The sequence below is a fragment of the Microcebus murinus genome, chromosome 13 (assembly GCF_040939455.1).
Source record: "Microcebus murinus isolate Inina chromosome 13, M.murinus_Inina_mat1.0, whole genome shotgun sequence".
Classification (NCBI taxonomy): Eukaryota; Metazoa; Chordata; class Mammalia; order Primates; family Cheirogaleidae; genus Microcebus; species Microcebus murinus.
In genome coordinates this window covers 70,283,939-70,311,166 of record NC_134116.1, presented here as the reverse complement: position 1 = coordinate 70,311,166, position 27,228 = coordinate 70,283,939, and the positions used below count along the sequence as shown (strand labels likewise).

Below are 27,228 nucleotides of genomic sequence, written 5' to 3'. Positions count from 1 at the left end.
AAACAACATTGAGTATGTACAGTATGCCAGATACTTGCTACTTAGTAGGTACACATAATTAAATAAGATTCTTCTGTTTTTTTCCTTGTCAACTGCAGATCTGGGGAAGGACACTTCCCTCTATGAAGAAGTTTTGGGAATACATATGAGTAAATAAATCACTGCAAAATATAAATAATTCTATTTCAGAGGCAATGTTCTATAATAAAAATAATATTAAATAAAGTGAGAAAATAAAGATCTAGGATTTATGCCATTTTCTATTTTCAGATGTGTTAATTATTATTTCTTTAACATTCTTTGAGATTCATTAGCTTTCCAGCATAAACTCTTGTTACATAGTGTTGCCCTTTTCCATACAAGTAAGGTCTAAAAACTCATCTATAGCTTGGGATAACCAAAGGAAAAAGTGCCATATATTACACATTTCTTCCAGGATCCTTTTTCCTTCTCGTTCCATTTTTTCTTTACACTTATGCATTGTTGTTTACTACCGAATACTATGTACTGTTTTTACCTAAGAGATAAATGGATTGGACTTTTCAACTAAAGATGCTGAAAAAACTGATTATCTGTTCTGCTTTACAACTGTCATTGAGAAATCATTAAACAAGTTTTTAAAACCTCATTCAATCTTTATGTTTCCCAAGAGAGAAACTATACTTTATCTTGTGAAGGATATTTTATTGTTCCTTTTCTCTCCCTCATGTAGTATTTTTTAAAAGTACATCAAAGAAATAAACTTGTGCCTTCTTCATTGTCCAAAACAATGAGAGCCCACATGTCTTATCCTAAATCCCAGAAAATAGCTGACAACAACTTGTTTATAATGTTTAGTTTTAGTGCTATTTGTATAGCTTAAGTCCTTACTTTACCAACTCTTCCACTGAAGCAACCCACCCCATCTCAGTAGGGACAAGTTGCAAGGGTAACGCACACTATAAGGCAAGCCACATGGTATAATCATACATTCTCTGTTCTCTTAGGCCATAAATTCACATTTTGCTATGTTATTCTTATCTTACTTAAAATTTTTTGAGTTAAATTACTCAGGTTTGTTGTTTTTGTTGTATTTTTTGGTGTTGTTGTTTTACTTTCAGACTTCAGAGGAGTGAACATGTAATGTATATCCTGAATCCTAGTATGTTCCCTGCCTGAGACTTAATATCTCACACCCCAATTTGAAAAACAGAAACTTTAAACCCCCTTTCTTCAAAGAAATCAATTGGTAACATTTTTGTGACCCTACACGTTATTAATAGTAGTTAATATTTGTTAATATCATTAATAGACATTGTCTTGATAAATTGAAAATATGTAAGTGGGGAATTATAGTTGATGAGGAATTTCGAAAACCTTCAAAAACTGAATTATACTCTCTTAATATTAGGTGGAATCCACTTTGGCCCTTACTTAGCTGAAGGCCTGCAAAACTGTCCTCATTCACCCAGCCTTATCATGTCAATGCATACCCAGTAGCATGTGTGGCAGAAAAGAAAATATTCATATTTGACAAATAAATCACTAATAGAATCTAGAAAAAAGGCACTAACGTATATAACATCTTAAAAATTTCATACATAAGGATTTTTCATATGCTTTCCACCCAATATTACTCTACTTCTAGAATTGAATTCTTGTTGTGTTAATGTGTAGTGTAGTCCCTGTGAAAATTGCATCATCTATGTCTTCTGGCCCTACTGTCATTACAGATGAATGAAACATGGCTCTTCCTTCAAAAATACAGTACTTAAAATCTAATCATGTAATGTGCACATGAAACATATAAAGAGTAAACTGCGGTTATAGAGACATATGGAAAATACTTTTTTTTTTGAGACAGGGCTGCACCCCAGCCTGAGTGTGTGTGTACATATGTGTACATATGTATGGCATCATCATTGTTGCTCGCTGCAACCTTGAACTCCTGGGCTTAAGTGATCTTCTTGCCTCAACCTCCTAAGTAGCTGGAAGTACCACAGGTGTGCACCACCACACCTGGCCTGGAAAATACCATTAAGCTAGCTAGTATTAAATTGAAAAAAAAAATTATTTCAGCTTATGTTATTTTAACATACTGTGTCAGATAAATATTTGATGTCTACCTATGCCTAAGAACAGAAGAACAGGAAAAATAGAGAACAAGATGAATAGAAGAGTTAGATTTATTGCCAGGGCACATGGGAAAATGGAAAATATCTTTTCTACCTTAAAAAAAAAATCCTTTCTTCCTGATTGAATATAGGAGGAAAGTCTCTACTTTTCCTTTTCAGTTTCCCTTTCCTCTGGATATGATAGAAAAGTCTCCACTTTTCTAGGCATTTTCCCACTATAGTTATATCACAATTTAGGAGTATATTAATATTCCTTGTAAATATCGTTTGTAACTGAACTATCTACCATTTTCTTTCTGAAACAACCTGTTTTTTGGAGTGAATTACTTTTTTGCTCTTCATTTGTTGGCTAAGTTTTTGATACGCCTATCACTAAAATTTCCCCAAACTTTCCAACAGAACTAAAATCCAGCTGTAAATCTTGTGTACATCAGGTATTCTCTCAGCCTCTGCTTAACTTTTGCCTTGGTGCTTCCATTCTCCATTGGTTGGAGAATTCCCATTACTTCCCTCCTATGTCAAAGCCATTGTTCTTTAGATACAGGTGTATCTCTTTTTTGATTGTAGCAGTGTTCAGGGTTGGTCACATGTATTTGATTCTTTTCTCTCCTTTTGAGCACTTGGTGGGTTTGCACTCCCTGCTCCAGTGAGCTTGGGCTTGGTTATGTGACTTTCTCTGGCCAGTGAATGTGAGCAAAAGTGACGTGTGTTACTTTTGGGCAAAAACTGCAAGAGCCAGGACCTGCTTAAACCTATTCTCTTTCTCCCCTGGCTGCCAGCAGCGTTCCAGACGAGGGCTACATTGCCAGTTTAGCTCCCAGGGTGAGACTGGTGATGATGTAGAGCAGAACACAGGCAACGGACACAGGACTTGAGCAAGAAATAAACCTTTATTTTTTAAACCCCTGAGATTTGGGCACTGTCACAACATAATCGTGTCTCTTCTGTTTAATGTGTTCCCTAATTTTGGCAGAGGACACCATCAGTAGGTGCTTGAACAAGAATGGATGAAAAATAAACTTTTATACATGTCTGAAAATAAGATTGTTCTGTATTCAAATTTTATTGATAGTTTGCCTGCATGGTGTGTTCTGAGTATTATAATCCTCATAATTTTCAAGGCATTGTTTTCTTCTGTATTTCAGTTTTACATTTTTTCAGTTTTAAGTTTCTTTGTGTAAACTTTTATTTGTTTTTTTCCTGTGAGCCTTTTCCTTTACCCTGGTGTTCTAAAATTTTTTGGTGATATGCTTTGCTGGAGATTTTATGTCATATACTTAATTCCTGGAATAATATTAAATATCTTTGATAATTTCTTGTCTTCCATGTTCCTTATTCACTCTTTCTAAAATTCCTACACAATGGATACTGGCCTTTCAAAGGAAAATCCTAACTTTCTTGTTGTTTTCCATCTCTGTCTTTTTTTGTTGTATCTCATTATCTTAGTGTTCTATTTCCTGGGAGATATTTTCATCTTTTGTTATTGTCTGCAATATCTTCATATGTCTCAATTATATTACTATATTTTTTTTCTATGCTTACCTATCTCTCATTTTCTAGGTTTCATATCCCTCCCCAACCCCTGCCTCCGTTACCCTTTTTACTGTTGGTTTGGTCTGTCTTTCATGTCAGGTTGTCAACAGGACTATAGGTAATGACTTTGAAAATAAAATTTGTGACTAAAGGGTCTTCTGTCTTTCTGTTTTACTAAACCAGTATATATTGGTGAATTGTTTTCTTTCAAATAATGCTACGATACTCTGCTTCAGTTCTGAAGTTTTGGAAGATCTTTTTCTGTCCCTTTCAAATACTTCTTTTTCTAATCTTAAAAATTTGAATACTTCCCAATATTCAGTCTTCTATCCTCTTTTTGTTTATTCTTTTTAGGAGACTTTTTGCCTTATGCTGTGCCTTAATTTTTCTGTGTAAATCATTGCAAATTCCGTATTCCTTTTTAATTATCATTGTCACTCTAAATCCAATAAATGCAAACTGAAGACAACATTGTTTGTGATTTTCCCCAAATGTGTGCCCTTCTACAGCATTTTCATAATCATATTACCATTCTCCCAGTCATCCATATTGAAAATGTAATAACTTTTTTGATACCACTTCTCTACTTCAGCCCTTATGTCCAGATTCTCATCCATTCTTGACATCTTTTCTTTGTAATATTTCTTATTTTTTAAGAAATGTGCTAATTTAGGGTACTATTGTCTCTCTTCTAGAAAGGCATATAAAACAATCTCCTACTTTTTCATCTTGCTCAAAAATGACAAATTATTCTTCTAAAACACAAATTTTTTGAATTAAGTTGTAGCTTTCTTATCTTTTAAATTCTAATGCCCTTAGCTTAACTCAGGCTTCTACTGTTCGTCTATCAAATGTTGTAAATTAGCATCTCATGGGCTGGATGCAGATTACAGATAATTTTAGTTTGATCTAAACAGAATTTTTTAAGCATTTTATTCTTTGATTTTTTTAACAAGATCTATTTGTGAATGCACATGTACTACTTGGATATGTACTCTGAAATATCCTATTGAAAATCCTATTCATATTACTAGTTTATGCTGATTGGAGAGCCTTAGTATACAAACAGTATTATGGAAAATCATGTTTAAGAAGTTATTTGTAAGAATCTATTTTTAAAGTGGCATGATTCTTCTTACATAAGAATCAATTTTCTCCTTAAGTTAATATCATAGTAAACATCAAGTATTCCTGAGAAGTTTGCGCATTTTGTGGGATCTTGCTTTGCAATAAATATAGGCTACATAATGGGAATATTTAAGATGATCACAGTAAGATATTTTGTTAAAAGGTAGGAAAAGGGGTTCCCTGTAATTCTTTTTGACAGAAATGATTTGAAAGTTTAAATAAAGTCTATAAAATAGAATAGCAATCTTGTCATTTGGGTAAATTTTAGTTAAAGGTTATGGTAGCTAGAACCCAATGTCTTTGCACCATCCCCTGGCTACCCTGTCTCTTTTTCCAAGTTGTTGATTCTCTCTCCTTGTGAGATTCAGGATTTGTTCTCCTATAATTCTTCACACATTTACTTAGGGCAAAGAAGATGTATGCCCTCAAGTACCTACTTTGGGGGACCACATGTATTCCCAGCATGTGTGCAGAGCCTTAAAAGGGAATGTGATTAGGAGTAGAGAAGGGTTTGCAGGGAGACTGTTTTATGTGAAGCTGAATTTGTGGAAAGGGCAGCTGAGCACCTCTGTGGAGTAAGCATATTATTTATTAGGAAAACCATGGAGGACGGAATCTGCAGATGAGTGGCATGAGTGACCAATAAGAATTTTTTTTATTAAATTGTATTAGGAGACTTAAGGGAGTATTTATTTATAGAGCTATTAGAAGGGATATAATTTTCAATCTAAAAATTTGCTATTTCTGAGCTATATTTTTTTTAAAAGTGGAAATAATTAGAATAAACCAAAAACAAAAATATTAAATCATATTCTAAATATTCCATAGGAAAAGTATAAAATAAGCAATATGATGCTCTAATTAAAAACACAATGTGGCCGGGCGCGGTGGCTCACGCCTGTAATCCTAGCACTTTGGGAGGCCGAGGCGGGCGGATCGCTCAAGGTCAGGAGTTCGAAACCAGCCTGAGCGAGACCCCGTCTCTACCAAAAATAGAAAGAAATTAATTGACCAACTAAAAATATATATACAAAACATTAGCCGGGCATGGTGGCGCATGCCTGTAGTCCCAGCTACTCGGGAGGCTGAGGCAGTAGGATCGCTGAGCCCAGGAGATTGAGGTTGCTGTGAGCCAGGCTGATGCCACGGCACTCACTCTAGCCTGGGCAACAAAGTGAGACTCTGTCTCAAAAAAAAAAAAAAAAAAAAAAACACAATGTGACAGTAACTTATATTCATAATGATGACCCTAACCTCTAGGACTTCCAGATTCATAAATATACTCTAAATTAGCAAAGAGAAGTTCCATAGTTATTTAAGTAGTACATATTTAGCTATAAGTTTACCATTAAGTATTGTTTTTTAAATTTCAAAAAATTTTATTTGTAAGTTTTTTTCTATGTAGATTTCCATATTTTGGGATGTACATATAACTAGAACATTTCACTTCCAAATCAATCTGAATACATAGTTCATATTTCTAATTTTTATTTTATAATATCAATGGAAAATCTCTATATTAGGATCTAAAGTTTTCTATTTCAAATATTTCTAGTCCTTGTATAGTCACATTTGGTCTCTTGGTCATTTGATCTCTTTTGGAAGGAAGCTTTGTGCTACACGCCCTCTATATCTGCATTCTCACTTTCCATCTCAGTCTGTGTCAGGCCTGAAATTTTCTGGTAATTCAAAAGCACCTTCTAAAGTAAATGATACAGAGATACTTTTTTAAATTTTGACTTTTTACAAAATAACATTTGTTATAAAATTTTTGAAAGACATTTAGAAATAATATAATGTAGAAGTTACCAACAACATCAACATGATCCTTAAATCAGATGTGCTTTCATTGTATGTTCATTTTTCTTACATTTGGTTTGGTTTCTCTTTTTAGGAATGGCAAAATTCTATTCAGAAGAATGCAGGACTTGCATTTATTGAACTCATCAATGAAGGAAGGTAATTAATTTTACAATTTTTGGACAACTAGTCAGTGTACATTTTATTCCACTGGGCAACTGTTCTTTCCTGCCATCTGTTCCAAAGAAGAAATATCTTTTAGTTAAATAATTTATCACAGAGGTATTGAAACTTTAAATTAACTAAGTTTAAAATGTTAAACATATTTATTTTTGGATAAAAGGACATGTATGAAACAAAGGGACAAACTTTATAAGGTTTTTGTGAGATTTGAGCCACATCTTACTGGGTAGTAAAGTTGTTTTACACAGATCAAGTGAACCCAATCTGCAATCCCATCTGCTGCTCCATCTGTTTTCAGAGCGATGCTCAGTGTTTACTCCCTCAGCCTCTTATCAGTTCATGTGAAACAGTTTTATCAGAACATGTAATGCATTCAGATCCAACTGAAAATGTGAAGGATGTTAAATATAGGAAGCATGACAGTCTTAGGAATTTATATATACCATTGTTAAAACAATAAGTGAAATTATGTTTGAACCCATTATTACATTTATCACTTTGTGATAAATAGTTGTTAACTATGGTTTTTGTAGTGCTTTATTGGTAGTGGACACATGGAGACACATGTAACAATCACCATTTGATATGTATAGCTTCCTTTACAACTTGAATTTCTTGCATGATATAGTGTATTCTTTGGAAAATAATTACTGAATATTTGACATAACTTATTTATTTCAAATTTGAACCCAGCTTTAATTAGATTCATAAGGAAATAATGCTTACAGTATATAAAATTTACCTTTTCCAAGGAGGAGGTAGAATATTCCTTAAAAATTAGTTTATATGTGGATAGAAACTCAATTTTTTAAAAATTAACTTAAAATGTTACTCATTTCTTTTCTATTATTGTATTCTGAAAAATAGTCTTTGTTTTTATAATAATTCTTAATATATATTTCTCATTTTGATATTCTGTGACCTAATCATTTTTAGTCATAATAATACAGGTCAAAAATTTAAAATAAGCTTTGTATTCACGGCAATACAAAAGATACAGGAAAATATTGGTTTTCCTTTATAACACAAATAGTATTTTTCATAACAGTACTTACTGTTTCTTACAAATTTCATTGTGATAAGAATTGGTAATAATTATTATCCATTTTCAAGTGATAAAAAAATAGAAAAAATATTTACTAAGTCTTATCATTGTCATGTCACTTTCAGAAATAACTGAATTCACATATGTGCTAGTTTTGTTTATTTCAACTGTAAAAAGTTACTTTTTTTTTACTGAAGTAAAAAAATGTATATATCTTGCCATCAGTAACTCTCCAAAGAGTTACAGAATCGAACCTCCAGAACTTAAGTTAACATTTATAATTATTAGATTAGAAAAGGGGGTATGGAAAGTTACTAATGTCAGAGGTTTTAAGCCCTCTGATATGGTTTTATTGTTCAGTGATAGAGTTTAGTATTTGTTTCATATTAGGAAAGGAGTTAGAAATACAGAAAGTAGTTATAATTTTTAAAAATTTTAATCTATGAAAATCTCTAAAATTCTCTCCATAGTGTTATTTTTGCCATCCTAAATTTGTGTTTCCACTCTTCATAGCAATTGTTCCTCCAGATGAAAATGATTTAGAAATAAGAATTCAGACATGAATAGCTATAAATATACAAGAGCAAATAATGTATGCACGAGTTCAGAAAATGTCTATTCAGCACTCACTACATAACAAATGCTATTATAAGAGCCTGGAATGGAGAAGTGAATGAAATACACATGGTTCTGAATATTTTAGGTAATAAACACATTAGACAAGCACATGTACTAATATAAGAGTGCTATGAAAAAGGTGATATAGGTATTGATGCAATCTTTTAGCAGGGTAACTTACCTAGTCTGAAGGGATGCATCCCACCAGGTGGTGAAGTTATCAGTGTTTTCAAAAAGTGTACTTACTCAAAAGGAATGCCATTTTAGAGATGATCAGGAGATAGCCAGGTGAAAAATAATAGAGGAATAATATTCTGGGCAGAGGGAATTGTATGGTGCAGAGGCCTAGAAGCAAAAAACATGAAGACATGTTGCAGGGGAGGTGTTTTTAGTCAGCAGCTATTTTAAGTGCATATTGTGTGCCAGCCACGGAGAGGCAAGGGTCATCAGCAAAAGTCATGCCATGAAAAGGTTTGCAAGCTATGCTAAGGGTGCTGGCCAGTAACTGAAAAGATTTAGGCATAGCCTGCTTTTAGGGGCTCAAGACTTCAACAGGGATACTGAGGTTTCAGTAATCCTGTTTAAGAAAATGGTGTCATGAACTAATAGTGGCTGTGAGGATGGAAGAAGTGAACAGATTTGAAGTGTCTTTTGGAAATTAATCAGTAGGACTGCTGATAGATTGAATGGAATTGGGGAAGAAGGAATCAAAGATAATGTGATTTCCAACTTTACTAACTAGATGGTGTATAGTATAAGTACAGTTCACTTAGCTAGGACAATACAGAAGGAGGAGCATAGGTTAAGCAAGAGAGTTTTTCACTTTAGGTTACACTGAATTTGTAGTATCTGTGAAATATCCAAGTGAAGATGTTGAATAGGCACTTAGGCATTTGAGTTTTGAGCTCCACGAAGAGAGAGCTGGAATGGAGATTTAGATCTAGGAGTCACTATGGAGATCTAGGACTCTCCAGCTTGTATGTGGTAAATCATAGAAAAGGATACAGATGTGATGGTCAGAGAGAGTCTGTAGATTGGAGAAGGTGGGGCTAAGCTTTCACTGCTGTTTCTACTGGGAGTCCCTTTCCTCTATACCTTCACATGACTGGTCATTTCTCATCTTTCAGTAATCAGCTCACATGTCACCTCTCACAGCAGCTTCCCTGACCATCTTACTGAGTTATCACACCCATAACATGACCCTGTTTTACCATTTAGTAACATCATCTCAAATGATCTACTTTGTTTGCTTGTTTACATCTTTCTCCTCCACTAAAATATACTTTCCTTAATATCTTGTATCTTATTCATTGTCTTATATGTTGCTATATCCCTGTATTCTGGAATAGTACCTAGCATGTGGCTATCAATTACAAATATTTATTGAAGGAATGAAGAAAAGAATTGTGAGTAGAATGTTTGAGGAAGAATGAATGGTCAACAGGAGGATTCTTAAGTTAGGATTAAAGGGACCACTGGGTTCAGTCACAAAGAGGGTCATGGTGATGTCATCCAAACTTACAGTAGTGAGTACCTGTGTGCTAAAGATCTGCATGTAGATCCAGGCCCCTAGCCTCTTAGAGTTTACAGTCTGGTGGAGGCAACAGTCTTAGATTAAGTAATTACAGGTATAATAAGTATGCCAAAGGCAAGTAGAGGGTACTATGAGAGCAAATAATTGAGGGAGGTATCTTTTTAAAAAATGGTGATTACCTAGAGTACAGGGGCAGAAGCTAGGTGTTTTTAGTTGAAGAGTGATTGGGAGATGAAATACAGAAGACAAGAACTTCTCTAAAGAAGTTTGGCCAAGAAGGGAAAAGATAGGTTGCTGGAGATGGATAGGGTTCAAATTTGGGAGGCTGGAAGCATTTTTTAGAAAGAAGAACTTGAGTGTTCTTAAATGCTGATGGGAAGAAGCAATGTTATGGGAGGGAAAGAATGCAATATTGACAGAGTAAAGTCTCTGAGAGAGGGTGCACTAAGGTAGAAGGATTGGCATTTGTGGTAGAGCACTGAGAAAAGACGCAGGCAACTAAATTGGTGGCGGGATTCAGAAGAATTCTCATATGATGTCTTCTATTTTATCTACGAAGTGGCAGGTAGGGTCATTTGCTGAGAATGGAAATTGAGGACGTGTGTGTCCTATTTGAGAAGATGGAGAATAATGTGGAGAATACTAAAAATATCCATTGTAGAAAAACGGAGGAGAGAGAAGACTAAGGAAACCTCAGGGGCTTGCCAGATGGTTTTGGGGAGCTAGTTGAGGTTGCTGTCTTTGCTAGTGTCACGTTTTCCCCAGCATCCACAGTACAAAAGAAGATAGGCATTTGCTTTAAAATATTCTCTTAGTTTAATGAAAATAATCTCTTCCCTGTGTACCAACCCCTCCCCACCCCTAATCCCAATTAGATGCCTGTGTTCTCCCAGCACCCCCATTTCCCCCTGGTTTAAGCTTATTATTCTATAGTGTTGGTGCCTGTTTATTGGTAGGGTGTTCTTATGGATGTTTTTATGGATGTTTACTCAGTGCCTAATATAATTCTTGGCATACATATATTATCTGTATTGGGTTCAAATAATAGTTCTCCCATTGAAAAACTCTTAAACTCTAGACAAGTTAACATAATCTTCATCTGACATTTTTTAACAGCTATAGAATATTGTAGTACTTTTCTTGCCCAGTGTCTTTAAAGGTTCAAAATAATATGTTTAACATTTGTTACAGCTGTGGTAATATAGGTGCTTAAAAATGGAAGTGTTTGTTTTTGTCATTACTAATACATAATTGGAATTTTGCTTACTCTATATTTAGTTTGGGTCATTTCTTTCAATCTAGATCTTTCTCTTTCACAAATTAGAACTGTGAGTTCTGGTTCAAAAAAAATGTCATTTCGATAGTTGGGATGCAGTTACAGTATAGGCACATTACACCGTTTATCTGGCTACTATTTGTTGATGCCTATTACGTGCTAAGCACAAATTAGATACTTTACACAAGCTTTTATCCCATTTGCATGGATGTGCTGGTTTTTTTTTTTTTTTAACTTTTTCAACTGCTTTAAAACGACACATTTGGAAAAAAAACCACTTTCTCTTGGTTGTTAGAATATCAGTCTTTAATTTGTCCTTATGGGAATGAAGATAAAAATCTTTAAGTGGAAATTGTTATAAATGTTTATCCTACTTAACAGCTACACTCGTAAATACAATTCATCAATCATAGCTGGAGAAAGCAATTGTGCAGTTGTCTACAATTAACAGGACAAAAACAGTTGATGAATGTGCAGCTGAATTAAAGTACTCCCCAGGACAGGCTGAAATTATAAACTGGATCATTTAAAGGAATCTAACAAAGGATCTTTATAATTAAAACAAAGCAAGGTTAATGAGATGTAAAATTGCCTATAATATCTTGGCAATAATATTGGAATTTAAATTATTAAAATGTGAATTGAAGAATAAGGCAAAGAAGAAAGACTTTAAAATTCTGGAATTTGATCTTTTGAAATAAATTAATCATTTGTCTAAAATAAACCTTTATCATTATTTTAAAAGAATGTAGAATTCACCATAAAAACCATAATGTATTCATGTTTAACACTGAATTTAACCTAAGATTCACAAGAGTTTGATTTTTGTTTTGTTCTTTAGAATGGGGGAAATATATAGCTTGCATTTCTTGGGTTTTTAAGATAAGAAGCTTATTGCATCCAAGTATAATTCTTTAGTGATTATATGGCTCCAACTTGAATATATTCTTTAACAAATGCTATTTAATATTTACATTTGTTTGAGTGTATTTCTCTTATGTCTTTGATTTGGGAAAAAAATCATATTAAAAACAAAACAAAACAGTTTAACTTCAAAAGCTGTATGATAAGAAACATTTTCTTTCTTGTTTTTTTTTTTGTTTTTTTGAGACGTGATCTCGCTTTGTAGCCTAGGATAGAGTGTAGTGGCATCATCACATATCACTGCAACCTCAGACTCCTTGGCTTAAACGAGCCACCTGCCTCTGCCTCCTGAGCTGGGACTACAGGCATGTGCCATCACACCAGGCTGATATTTTTTAAATCTTTTGTAGAGATGGGGTCTTGCTATGTTGAGGCTGGTCTCAAACTCCTGTTGACCAGAATGGGTTTAATTTCGAACCAGGCATCTCTGAAAGATCCTAAAAAACAGAAATTCCTTCTCCATAGTTCCTTTCTCTTACTATTCTTTCATTCATTTTATACATGTAGTAAGTTATTAAACACACTGAATTTTGTAAACGAATGAGGTAAAAAAATGTGTGCTTTTACAACATTATTTGTGTATATCTCTTAAACAGTATTTCTGGTTTATACACATAACCTTAGACACTGATGAAAAATAAAATGTTATTTATCTAAAAATAAAATAATCAAGTCCAAATTAATAATGGTCACATTTCAAGTAATAGGAAAATATATTTCAAAATTTAGTGATTATAAATTTTATTTTAATTATATTTTAACCATGTTTAAAGTATATCTGCATATGCATGTATATTGAGATTTTTTTCCCTTCTGAGAATAATTTTATTTATTTAAAACTTTTTTAATTTGTGTAGATTTAGGGGGTACAAGTACAGTTTTGTTATATGAATGTATTGCAAAGTGGTGACGTCTAGGCTTTTAGTGTACCCATCACTTGAATAGTGTACAATAGGTAATTTTTCATCCCCACCCCCCTCCAACCCTGCTACCTTTTGGAGTCACCAATGTCTATTATTGCACTGTGTGTGTCCATATGTACCTGCTGTTTAGCTCTCACTTATATCAATAACATGCAGTATGTGATTTTCTGAGTTATTTCACTTAGGATAATAGCCTCCAGTTTCATCCAAGTTACTGCAAAGGACATTATTTCATTCTTTTTTATGGCTGAATAGTATGCTATATACTAAGCTATTAAAAATATATAGACTATATATATTATAGAGAGAGAGTGACATATATGTAGATCTATCTATATAGATGGATCTATCTATCTATATATCTATATCTGTATCATCTCTATATTTACTCTCAAAACTTCAGGCAGTTAAAAAATACAAAGGAGAAAAGAAGCTCTATTGTTCACAAATAACCACCTCTTACAATACCAGGCTAGTCACCTCCAAGTATCTCTCTGATTCTCAAATGCTATTTTTTCAGTAACTGGATAAATAGGTGAACTTTTTAGAGTGATGAGGTTCTATTTGTTGGGAGCTGTCCCAAGGAGGTGAGGAAGACTAGCTGATAGCCTAGGACAGCTGTGTGTGTGTGTATATACAAGGATATACCAAAAGTGAGAGGTGAAGGGATGGAATGAGCAGGCCAGATAAAACAAAAAAAATCTGTGTTATAGATTTTAGCCTAGGCAAGGGTCTAGAACTCTTCTCAAGTACCAGAGGAATTATAACATTGAGTTACAGAATTATTAGTTTACATGTTGATGAAATAAGAATACATAGACGATTTATATTTCTCAGTTGCTGATGTACAGATCTGTTGTACAGATCAACATTTAAAACACCACAATACTTCTTTTATAACATGTCTGTTGTAAAAAGTCCCAGTCCTAGCTGGACAAGGATTAAGAAAAAGTTATCATTTTTTAATTACAAAGATAACATAATACATGGACAAATGTTCCTGAAGTTCTTCTTAACACCTACTAATTACAATATATATGGAAAAACAAAGCCTGAATAAATACTTATAAAACACTCATTACACAGTTAGTTTTAGCAGGGATGTAAATATATTTTGCACATGGTCCTCATCTCCAAGTAACTTATAATTGAAAAGTTAAGATTTACATGCAGAAAAATTATAAACAGTTCAAAAATATCCCAGGCACTACCTGACAAAATGCAAAGGAAATGATACAAAAATTTCAATTTCTTTACAAGAAGGATCCATTCCGGTGGACAATAACGATTGCAGAAGGCTTCTTTTGGGACCTAAACAAACATAGACATACAGTGTAGGATTAAAAAAAATCAGCCCTGGCTTTTTTTGGCAAAAATTAAGGTTTAGAACAATAGAAAATACCTTTGTGGTCTTCATTATCTATTAAAACAAATGTGGATATAATTTTATTTGTAAAAAATCATAATATGTCTTTAAGCTTTATATTATTTAAACAGAGTCAAAGTTCTCCTGACTTTTAAATGCTAAATAGTAATTTACTTAATTCTTAATGTTGACTGAATTTTATAACACTTTATCATTAAAGACTATATAACTTTTATACATTTTTCTTTTTTGAAAGAATTACTCATAAAGAGGGCTTTAAAACTATTAATATTATACAAAAGTCTAGATTTTTATATTCATAACACAATACAAGAAAAACAATGGACTTAACTTACTTAAAAGCAGGATTGACATCAAAAATATTTAAATATGTCTACCAAACATTAAAGAAGAAATAATACCAATTATTCTCAGAGTCTTCTAGAAATAGAAGAGGGGGTAATACTTTATAACTCATTTTATGAGACCTCATAATCCTGATACCAACACCAGAAAAAGGCATTACAAGAAATTATATTACAGATCACCATCCATCATAAGTGCAATAATCTTTAACAAGATTTGGCAAATCAAATCCAACAATATATGAAGAGGGTTGTATCATGAGCAAGAGCTGTTTATCCCAAAAATGCAAAGTTGATGTAATATTCACAACTATTTATCAATGTAACATACCATATCAGCAAACTACAAAAGAGAAAAATATGGTCATCTTCAGGAAAAGTATTTGAAAAACTCAACACCTATTCATAATAAAAACTCTCAGTAAACTAGAAATTAAATTGAACTTCGTCAATATGATAAGTTGCATCTACAATAAACATATAGCTAACATCTTAATTAATGGTGACAGACAAAATGCTTTCCCTGTGGATCAGAACAAGGCAAGGATGTTCTCACTCACCACTTCTATGAGACGTTTGACTGGAGGTCTTAGCCAGTTCAGTTAGGCAAGGGGAAAATCCTAAGATGCCTCGAAAAAGGTACTAGAACTAGTAAGTGAATTTAGCAAAGTCACTGGACAGAAGACCAATATTAAAAATCAATTATAATGACATGTTTTTAATATATATGAAATATTGGAAATTGAAATTTAAAATAAAACTATTATAGTATCTAAAACATGAAATACTTAGGGATATATTTTTAACATATGCAAAGACATGTACATTAAAAACTATAAAAAATTAAAGATAGTTTTAAAGATAATTGAAGATAAAAAATTAAAGATAAAGAAATGCAGAGGCATACTGTGTACATGGAACTGAAGACCCAGTATCAGTAAGGTGTTAGTTATCCCCAAACGGATAGACTCACAGATAGATCAATGGAAGAGAAGAGAGAATCCAGATCTTACAACTCAATAATAAACAAACTACCTAAGTACACAAAAAATTTGAACAGACACTGGACCAAAGAAGACATCCAAATGGCTGATCGCCATGTGAAAAAATGTTCCACATCATTATTCATTTGGAAAATTCAACTTTAAACCATAATTAGATAACATTACACACCTATTATAATGGTATAATTAAATACATTGTCAACATTAAGCACTGATGAGGATGTGGACCCACTGAAACACTTGTACCTTGCTGATGAGAGTGCAAAATGGTATATCCACTTGGAAAACAGTTTCGTCAGTTTCTCAAAATGTTAAACATATATTTACCTTAGAACTAATAATTCCAAACCTAAGTATTTGTTTAAGAGAAATGAAAACATCATTAACACCTATATGTGAAAGTTCTTAGCAGTTTTATTCATAACAGTCAAAGACTGAAAACAACCCAAATATCAATGAACAGGTAAATGGTTAAACTAATTATGATGTGTCATCATAGTGTAATACTACTGAGCATTTAAAAAGGTATGAACTACTGATACACACAATAACATATATGGAACTTAAAAGCTTTATGTGAAGTGAAAGAAGCCAATAGCAAAGACATACTTTATGATTTCATTCATGTGACATTCTGTAAAAGACAAAATTGTGGGATAGAAAATAGTTCACTGGATGTTGCAGATGGCAGGAAAAAGGAACAAAGGAACATTTTGGGGCGATGTAAATGTTCTTGATTGTGGTCATGATTATGTGAAATATGTGTTTCTCAAAATTCATCCAACTGTGCATTTAAAAAGGGTTAATGTTATTATATGTAAATTATACCACAATAAACCAAATTTAAAAAAAACTATAATGGTATTTCATTACTTATTAAGTTCAAGCTGTGTAACACCACTAAGAAGACCTTTCCGTATCTGGCCTTTCTTACCTGCCACACATAATTAGATACCCAAAGTAACCCTATGTCACACTTATTGTCATTTACTACTACAGACAAGGCCCTAAATAAATTATTGTTGAGTGAATGAATGCCTAACTCTGCATCCTTTGCCTTTTCTCATTCTCTGGAAACATTGTTTGAACCCATACCAGACTGATGACTTTTCCCAAACAAGTCAAACTGGCAACACAAATATGGCCAAATCTCATTCTTTCTATGCTGCTTTAAGAAGTATAACTGCATAGGTTTGTTGTATATTAGTGTAACAATCGGCTCTCATGTATTTGAAGTTGTGAGACTTATTTGAAGCCACTGGCTTCAAAAGTGATGAGAAAATGAAATGCTAACCTGGGGCTTCTTGTTTTCATCCAACAGAATTACTTAGTTCCAGGACATTCTTATAACAGTTAATTAGACTGGAGAAAGGGGTGGTTTCCAACCAATGCTAATTCCTTCTCCTTACCCCATCTTCTGGTTTTAATGCTCTCTTCTTTCCACATCAAGTACTTAGATATCAATCTTACAATCCAGAATTATCCCTATGATTTTTCTTCCTTCTCTCTGCTTCTCATCCAATCAAAATACTAGTTCCCATGGAGAATTGATACCATGATAAGTATAGAGGGAGCTTTTTAAGTCTCTGATGTCTTACTTTTCCGTCTTCCCTTCTACACCAATAGAAAGTATCAAAATAGTCTGCGACAGATACCACCACTATGCCTCAGTTTTCTAATCCTTGTAGTTCTGCAGCCCATGAAATTGAGTAAATTGGTTCATACTTCAAAAAAAAAAAAAAGAGTTTGATTAGTAGTACAGTTCATAACTAATATGGAAAATCACAAATCCAAGCTGGACACAGTGGCCAACACCTGTAATCCCAGCACTTTGGGAGGCTGGGGTGGGAAGATCACTTGAGGCCAAGAGTTCAAGAAGATCCTGAGATATATAGTGAGACTCTTTCTCTACAAATGATTTTTTAAAAAATTAGCCAGGCATAGTGTTGTGCACCTGTAGTCCCAGCTACTCCACAGGCTGAGGCAGGAGGATCATTTGAGCCCAGGAGTTACAGGCTGCAGGGAGCTAGCATCACACCACTGCACTCTAGCCTGGCCAACAGAGCAAGACCCTGTCTCTTAAAAAAAAAAAAAAAAAGAAAGAAAGAAAGAAAAAAGAAAATTACAAATCTAGATTATGAATATGCAGGATTGCTTTGAAGTCCCTCTGCCGCAGTCTGATATAGAGCTCCATAACTATATATCAAGATCTGCCGTCTTTTTTACCCTTCTAAAGAATATACCTTTCAGGAAAGAAAACTACCATTTTTGGGTATTTTGTATATGTCAGAGATTACAAATATTATTTTCACTTACCCCTCATAATAAGCCCTATGAGGTCAGTGTTTTTCATCCTTAAGTTATCTGATTATTTACCTCACTTTTAATGCTTTAAATGTCCTATAGAGTTTTCTAATGTTAAAAAACTTTGGGATATCATTATCCCAAAATGTTCTTTTTGGAAATGCAAAAGAGTCATAAATACACTTCTCAGGGGCTAGGCATTTATTCAGCTATTTTTACCCAGTGAAGCATTGCTAGCACTAAAGTGATGTAAGAACCAATAGAGCCCAAAGCTTATTATATAAACATTTTCAAAATAAAAATTACAAGATTTTCCAGAAGTAACTCCATTAAAGTACTGTAGTACCAGAGACTTGTACTTCTTGGACCTAGCAAGACTCTTCCTCTGGTATCCCCAGAAACCCTGTGACTGACTTTTGAGAGTTTTGAGAATTACTACCAGAGGTAATAACACTGAGGTATTAAATCTGCTCCTGTACTGTATGCTGCTTCACTTCCAATCAAATCCTGTTTTCTTCACTAAATAAATCATGATCTTAAAATCTAACCTTACAGTTATAGCATGCACTCTTTTCTCCAGTTTGTAGGATATCTGAAAGAGTGCACCATCATTTTCTGATGAAGAAACTGAAACTAAGCCACAGGGGAAATTATTTCTCCAAAGTCGTAATGTTAATGAGAAGTAGAACCTAGATAACAAACTAATGTCTCATGTCAGAGACAAGCAATTTAAATTATGAAAAACTATAAAATTGGATACTTCTTAGAACATCCAAACTTGCTTGTTAATGCCTATTCCATTTGGAATAGGATACTTGGTTTTGTTTCCTAGCTTCTTTTTTCTATTTATAGTATCCATGACAACTCTATCTGTTATTAGAACAGGAATGAATAGGATTGAACAAATTGTTTTCTTTTTCTATTTCCTGTGAAAAATAAACGTACATTAGAAGATAAAGGCCACTTCATTCACTTCCTATGTTATATAATAAATACTGCAAGTAGGAAAATGTTCTGTAATAGATATTCCTTAGGTTATCTGATAACTTATTTACCTCAGTTTCTCTGCTTTAAATGTAGAGTTTTATACTGTTAAAAAGTACAGTATCATTAACATTCTATTTCTTCTTTGCCCCCTCCATCACACATAGCATATTCATGCATTCATTCATTCATTTATCCATTTAGTTATATACTATTGGTGAGTTCATGACAAATACAATACAAATCATGTTGGATGCTGAGATGAATAAATACTGTATCCCATTTACTGTATTTTTATAGTTTAAGAGAGAGAGGCTTATTTAAAGGAAAAGAAAGAAACAAAAGATAATGTAATAAATATAATGTTCAGAAGGGGTCTTTTAATTCTATTGGGAAGAGGGGTGGCAGGGTTTAGAGGAAGAAGAATTGGCACTTAAAAAGTTCCTGAAAAAACATGACTCATTAAAGGAATCACAAAAGTTTTTTGAGGATGTAGAATAAATATATTAAATTGGCAGCAGATAAAGTTTGAGAAGTAGACAGACATCTGTTTATCATAACGTTTAACTGTTATCTTGTATATTATGGGTAGCCACTGAGAAACTAAGATAACACTGATGAAAAAGTAAAAAAAATGTGTTGGAATGATGGAAGATTTGAGGGACGCAGAAAACTATGAGGTTGTTGTAATCCAGGTGAGAGAATGTTAACGTGTAAGCAAAAGCAATGTAACTGGAAGAAATTATCAGATTAAAATTTATATTAAGGAGGTAAAATTGATGAGTATGGATGGTTATATGGGATGAGTTTAAATACTTGGTTCAATATAGGATGATTTAAAAGCCACATTTCAAAAGATTGAAAAGTGAATAGGGAATTCTACTAAAGTTGTGTAGGCTACTCAGTGCTCTGAAGTTACCTTCTGCATCAAAATATTCACATTCTACATAGGGTACAGTCTTTGAGGCCTCATGGGTCTTGTAAGTGTTAGGACTCCTGTAAGCCAGGACTCCAGGTTCACACCTCCTCCCTCTAAGTTAGTGCCTCCAGGAGAGGGAATGCCCTGAGGCATATACCTATAGTAACAGTGCTGTTGGGATTTTAAACCTTCAGCCAGAAATGAAGTAGAGAATCTAGTCTGTAAGAGCTAGACTAAGCCAAGATTCTTAAGGAAGGCTGGTAATGATTCTGGTGGACTCTCCTTGCTGTCAGCAGAAACAAGAGCATCTATAAAGAAACACTGAATGATAAGTATACAAGATAGATGGCCAAATAGGCATAGGAATCAGCAAAAACAAAAAGATTTAGATCTCAAAGGGCTGCAGAGATTAGAATTGTGAAATAAAGAAAATGAACTAGCACAAAGTAGAATGAATAGAAAGAGAATATTAAAAACAAACAGGAAGATTTTAAAAAATTGAAACTTAAAAAATACAAGTTGAAAAAAATGTGTATTGATGATTCATCAGATTAGATGCAGGAAATTATTTAATTAGAATATGTCTTTTTAAAAACTTTTGCCGAGAATACAGAGAGCAAAAGAGATGAAAAATATTAAAGTTATGTTAAGAGATATGGAGGCAAAATCAGAAAGTTTATAAGTCATTAGAAATAAAGAAGTAAGGAATACAGAGTAGGTGAAATGAAATGTTTTTAAAGATAATGGTTGTGTACTTTTCAGAACTGCAAATATGCATATAGAGATACAAGGATCACAGTGAACCTCAAGTAGGAGGAATAAAGAAAAAAAAAAAAAACATGGTAGATGCATGGTAATAAAACTAGAGAACACCAGAGATAAACATATAAAAGCACCCAGAAAAAAACAGACCATTTACAATAAAGAAAAGTTGAAATAAAGTAACAAAGAAAATCAGAAAAAAAGTGGCATAATATTTTGAAAATGTTGAAAAATAGTAATTCTCTATAATTTTATATGTAGGAAAATATTTTCAAGAATTATGGGAGAGTGATGGTGGAGTAACTATGTGGCATTTTATCTTACCCCTGTCTCATCCCCTCCCTTGTCAGTTAAATAGAATCCACTTAAAAAAAAAAAAAAAAGCAAAGCCCACATTACAGTGCTGTACCAGACAGAGTAGAATGGACCTTGTTAGTAAAAAATTGCAGTCAATTATTTTTTCTGGCCTGTCTGGTGACTTCCTAAAAGACTGGCTTGAAAGGCTTATCTTTTTTTTTTTTTTTTCACCTAATTAAGAATTAACACAGAGTGAATTAAGCTGCTTCCCTGAACATTACTGAAAACATTTACAGATGGTTCTGCACTTACCATGGTTCAATTTAGGATTTTTCAGCTTTACTGTGGTACAAAAGCAATAAACATTCAATAGAAATGATATATCAAGTAGCCAAACAACCATTCTATTTTTTACTTTCAGTATTCAATAAATTATATGAGATATTCAACACTTTTTTTTTTTTTTTGAGACAGTGCGCCACCATGCCCGGCTAATTTTTTTTCTATATATTTTTAGTTGGCCCATTAATTTCTTTCTATTTTTAGTAGAGATGGGGTCTCGCTCTTGCTCAGGCTGGTTTCAAACTCCTGAGCTCAACTGATCCACCCGTCTCGGCCTCTCAGAGTGCTGGGATTACAGGCGTGAGCCACCGCGCCCAGCCAACATTTTTGTTTTAAAATAGGCTTTGTGTTAAATAATTTTGCCCAACTGTAGGCTAATCTAAGTGTTTTGAGAACATTTAAGGTAGGCTAGGCTAAACTATGATGTTCAGTAAGTTAGGTGGATTAAATGCATTCTCAACTTACAATATTTTTGATCCAGGACATAACCCCGTCATAAGTCTAGAAGTATCTGCCAAGAAAGATAATTGAGCCACCACACCAATGCACCCACAGAGTGGGGCTCAGGCTTTACCTCTTGCTGTCCTGCAGCGCGGACTGATGGGTACTCTGTGAGCTCCCTACTTGCTCGCCCTTTGTAGTGCTGCTAGCCCAGTGACTCCTTGAGAACCACAGTGGAGCATGCCCTGAGATGGAGGGACATTGATCTAGTTCAGGCATCCAGTGGGCAACTCAGAACCAGTGTGCAGTGTGCGTCCTAGCTGTGGCGTGTTCGCAGGGCACCCCTTCCGCCATGGGAGGATTGCAATCTCTGCTCAGGCCTGGATTCTAGACAGGGAAGGCATGCAGCAAAGTTGTGGAAGAACTCACCTGGCTTGAGTTCCTGCCTGCCAGTAGAGGGCAGGGGGAAACCATGGAACAGAGGAGCGGAAGAGAAGCAAGGCCCACTGCAGACTGCCAGATTGTGAATCTCAGAAGTCTCCACCTTGGGCGTGTCCTGCTCTGATGGAGCCACTGGGCTAGCAGCACTAGGGAGGACCAGTAAGCAGGAAGCTCATAAACTGTGCACCCTTCTGTCCATTCACCACCTGGGGCATTCCAGTGCTTCTCCTAAGGGACTAGAGCTGGTCACAGGACCCCCAAAAAACATTGTAGCTTGTTCCTTATGGCAAGTGCCACCTACTGCCAGGGAGGTCTATCTACACTCCCTTTACACCGTTTATTGACTCAGTTTTACAGGGTGTGAGAGGGTCCAAGGAGTGGCCATTTGGGGGAGCTCCTGTCCCTCCCTACAGAAAAACTGCACTAATGAATAAGGGGGAAAGGTCCCAGCCTAGGGCCTTAACATACAAGTGTTTAGGCCCCTCCCCTGTGAACAGCCTTCCCAGTTTAGAGAGCTCCTCCTGACCCTCCTACCAGCGGCTCCCCTTATTGGCCACAAAAGCAATTTCTGAGCCCTGTGGAGGCTTTGCAAAACCTTTCAGGCTCCCACAATCCATCCACAATTTGTCTTGGTCCTCCACCCACCTCAAGGGGAATGGAGACCAAGTAAACCCTGGGAGCTACAGGATCCCTCCTAAAGCTTGGTGCATTCATGTGTGTGCCCCACCTGGGGGACCAGCGCTTAACTGCCAGCACAAAAGACCAACTCAGCAGCTGGCTCTTCCATGCAAACATCAATCAATGACAGGGAACAACTCCATAGCTAAGCATAGTGCCTCCCGACTCAATCAGACAGGGAGTGACTAATTCCTACTCAGAAGTACCAGGCACACCAAACCTGCTAGAACACCCCATAGGCAACTGAGGATCAGCACTCCTCCCCGTGGCACACTCAGGGATTAATCTTTGAGGACCTGGAGACAGGCTCATAAGCCAGGCCTAGCACCCCCAGGTCTCAACTGAGAGGCCAAATGAGAAGGAATCAGTGAAAGAACTCCAGATATCTTCATTATTATGGAAAAAATTTTAAACATCTAGGTAACATATTTCAAAGAAAAATCAAAAAAGTAATGAAAGTATGTAGAACTAAACAATAATAAATATGCTGAATATAAAACCTTGTGGAATGCAAGGAAAATGTAACTTGAAAATAACTGTGTTTGTGTAAAAGCTTACTTAGAGAAAATGCCTAAAATTAATGAGCTAAATCTACAATTGGAAAAAGAACGTCCAATCTAGAAACATAATAGAAAAGCCTTCACAAAGTAGAAGGAAGGTGATACTAAAGAGCCTAGCATCAATCAGTGAACAGAAAAATAAGGTGCAATAGAGAACATCAACAAAGACATAGGTTTATTCTTTAAGGAATAATAATAATAAAATAGGTAAGCTCTCCCAAGATTGATCAAGAACAAAATAAAAAATAAAACACAAATAGTGAACATAAGGAATAAAAAGGGGACATAAGTATAGATAAAACAGAATTAGAAGAGGAAATGACAGTGCTATCAAAACATTATACCATTAAAATTACAAATTTATATGAAATGGACAAATTCCTAAAAAATAAGTTAACTTTCTACAATTGAATAAGAAGAAACAAACCATCCTTTAAGTATGAAAGGAAGTTAATCAGTACAAATTCTTCCTATAAAGAAAAATCTAAGCCCAAATGGATAGTAGCTATATTCTACCTATGTCAAAGTAAAACACCGTTCCAACCTTACACAGACTCTTAGAGAAAAGAAACAGAGGGAATGATCCAGAGCATTCATTGAGGCTTGTGTGATCTTGACTGGAAAAACAAACAAGATGTGTGGGGGGAAGGAAAGTCACAGGCTAGTCTCCATCATGAACCCAATCCAGCTGTATATAAAAATATGTCAGTGTATTGGGTGGGAGTGACTGGAGGAGGGAGATGAGGGAAAGTATGCCAGAAATAGAGTAGTTGTGCATCATTTTAAAATTTTCTAAATATGTCATTCATTTATCATATTAAAGGTAAAAACCTTTATGAACATCTCAGTAAATATAGATGCATCTAGAAAAATGCAATAACATTCATGATTTTTTAAAAAATACTCTTTGCAAAATAAGAATAGAAGAAAATTTTCTAAATCTGAAAAAGAATATATATAGAAACCTGCAGCTTTATTTATAAAACTCGTAAACAAGCAGATCTGAACAACATATTGCCTTTGGCATATGTGAGATATGCCACACGTAAATTGTTTTATCTCACATATAAATCAAGAACTAAGAGACCAGTAAGCACAAAATACAACATAATGTGTGTGTGAGCATGCATACGTGTGTATGTGTCTCTCTCTGTGTGTGTGTGTGTGTATATATATATATATATATATATATATATATATATAGTCTTAAAAAACACAGGTGATTTTAGGAAAGACATTCATACTGTCTCTCAAAACCTGAGTAAATACAAATTGACTATGAAAAAGAAATGCAGATATCATCATCAGTGAAATTTGGCTTTGTTAGTTTCTATAGCAGTCCCAGACATAGGACTAAAGGGGAAGACCAATGTCTTAATCTAGGGTTATATGTTTTCAGAGCAGGTGTGGTAGATATATAAGGAATTAAATGAAAGTGTTGGGGAGAGTGGTTCAAGCATGGAATTGTGGGATCCAAGCTCGGTGCAAAAGGAAGTGAAATTTGACAGAAGATAAAGGACAAAGAGAAAAATAGAAGGATTGAAGAATGGGAGGTTAGAGGAAGTAAACAGCTTGTTTTTGTCTGGGGTAGGGGAAGGACTAAGGAAGGTGAGAGAGAACAGCAAGGGTAGGAGGTTGTGATTCAAGAGTAGATTCTTAACACTTCAAGATTTAAGAACTGAAGCTATATATGGCCAGGAGACTGATTTCCTGAAGCGAGGGAGAACTGAAGATCTTTGGAGTTAATAAGGTCAAGGAATTGTAAGCTACTGTGGTGAATGTTTTTCCATGGGGTAATGACCTCACTTTGATGATGGCGAGAGTCAGATAGAAAAATGCCTTCTCCTCGTATAAATAAAACAATGTAGATTAGTTGAACTATAACTCATAAGTGCCCAAGGTAGGAGGACAGACTTGTAGATAATTAATCCAATTTCTCTGGTGTATCTGAGGCAAGTCTTTTGTTACACAGCCCCCACCCCCACCGCCATGCCTCTTTGCCAATCCACTGCTTTGCTCCTGGGAATGGTACCTATTACCCAGCCAGACCATGAGCCTTTCTCTCCCTGCTGTCTCCTGTTAATCTATTTAAGTTTTGTAATCTACACTAATTTGCACATATTAGATTTCTTCTTGGCTTTCTTCAGCCTTCAGTATGTGCTAGACAAAGCCATTGAGCTGGATGTTCCTATATCTCACATCTCTTCTCTCTCTGGAAGCCTATCTACAAAATGTAGGCCAATAATTTCATCAAAAGTTAATATTTGAAGTTTACATGACAGTCTTTTTTTTTTTTACTTATTTTACTTATCTGTCTCCCTCAGTGGTTAACACGAAGACTGTCTATATGTTTGCTTGCCCTCCAACATTATTTGCAAAGGATTTTGGATCTTTTTTAATAAGTATTGTCATTTCTAACAAATTCCCCTAACCTTTATTATTGTTTTAATAATTCGTATTGTGGTTAACTTTTGTACTGAAAACTAGACGACATTCCCATTGGAATGTGCCTATGTCCCTCGTACGTGATTGGAGAAATTACTACTTCACGCATCCTGCTGCTCTGCAAGATTGTGACGGTGCCTCTGTCATACTGCCAGAACCATTCCCACTGGTCCTAGTGAGACAATGTAGTTACTTAATCCAAATGTCATCAAGGAGTGATTAAGTCTATGTCAGAACAGACATGGATTCGGGAAAGATTTCTACTGAGAACTATCTTGAATTTAGCACTTCTCAGAATTTACATTACTAACCTAAAATAAGGCACCATTCACCTGTCATTTTTTGTGGAAAATACCTCATAGATATTGCAGATAACTTGGTGGAAAGACATTAAAATGTAATGCTGTGTAATTAAACTTTAATACATTAGAAAGAACAAGTAAATATAGCTAGACTAATCTCAAAGATATATGTAGCTTTTAAAAATTATATGTAAACAATAATTTAGAATTATCAGGATATACAATTTTTTTCTTTTGTTTGTACTTATTTATCAGGGGGGAAGAAAGTTTGCCATGGGTAGATAGAATGTAATGAGGAATATATCAGGAATTACTGGACCTGGTATTTAGTAAATACAAAAATTAAAATAAGGTTAAACCTGTTTCCTTCTGATTGAAAGTTATGACAACTTGAGCAAGAAATAAATGATGATTTATTTCATTAATGAGCAGTGAAAATAAAGAATGCTGATCTTAAAAATACTACTCGTGGTTAAAATCCCAGGAGAGAAAAACTGGACAATAAATGACTATGAATATTAGAACAGAATTTTAAAAGGGCATAGATGAGGGACCTGAAATTACTTCATAAGCTGGTGTTTAAGGAAAACCCAGAAAGACTTGAAGTTAACTTTTCAAATATTGTTTGACTTTTTTTACTTGATGATGACCATCTTTATTTTATAAAAATAAATATGGCATTAATTATTGTTACTTTAACATTTTAGAATATTATAAATAGTTCAGCAAAAATTTACTATGCTAATCAAAATATTTCCTGTTTCATTAGAACTATGAACTCTTCCTCATGACTGCAAAATGAGTAATAAAATTTAGTAGCATGGCACAGTCAAGGTTGCCTTTTGGATAAGGGTGACTTGCCTCAAAATGTATTATATGAGTGCATTAAATATGTGATGCTTAATGCAAGCAAAATAATGTCTTTTTCCACTAAGCTGCC

General features: G+C 34.4%; 1 protein-coding gene across 11 annotated transcripts in view; it reads left to right on the top strand.

The window, feature by feature from the left end:
• NBEA (neurobeachin) overlaps positions 1 to 27,228 on the top strand; it is a 582,638-nt gene that overhangs the window by 267,390 nt on the left and 288,020 nt on the right. For all 11 annotated transcript variants that reach the window (XM_076009491.1, XM_076009489.1, XM_076009488.1 and 8 more), the window contains one exon: positions 6,670 to 6,734. In XM_076009491.1, coding sequence (XP_075865606.1) covers positions 6,670 to 6,734 — 65 coding nt within the window. The remainder of the gene's footprint in view (positions 1 to 6,669; positions 6,735 to 27,228) is intronic.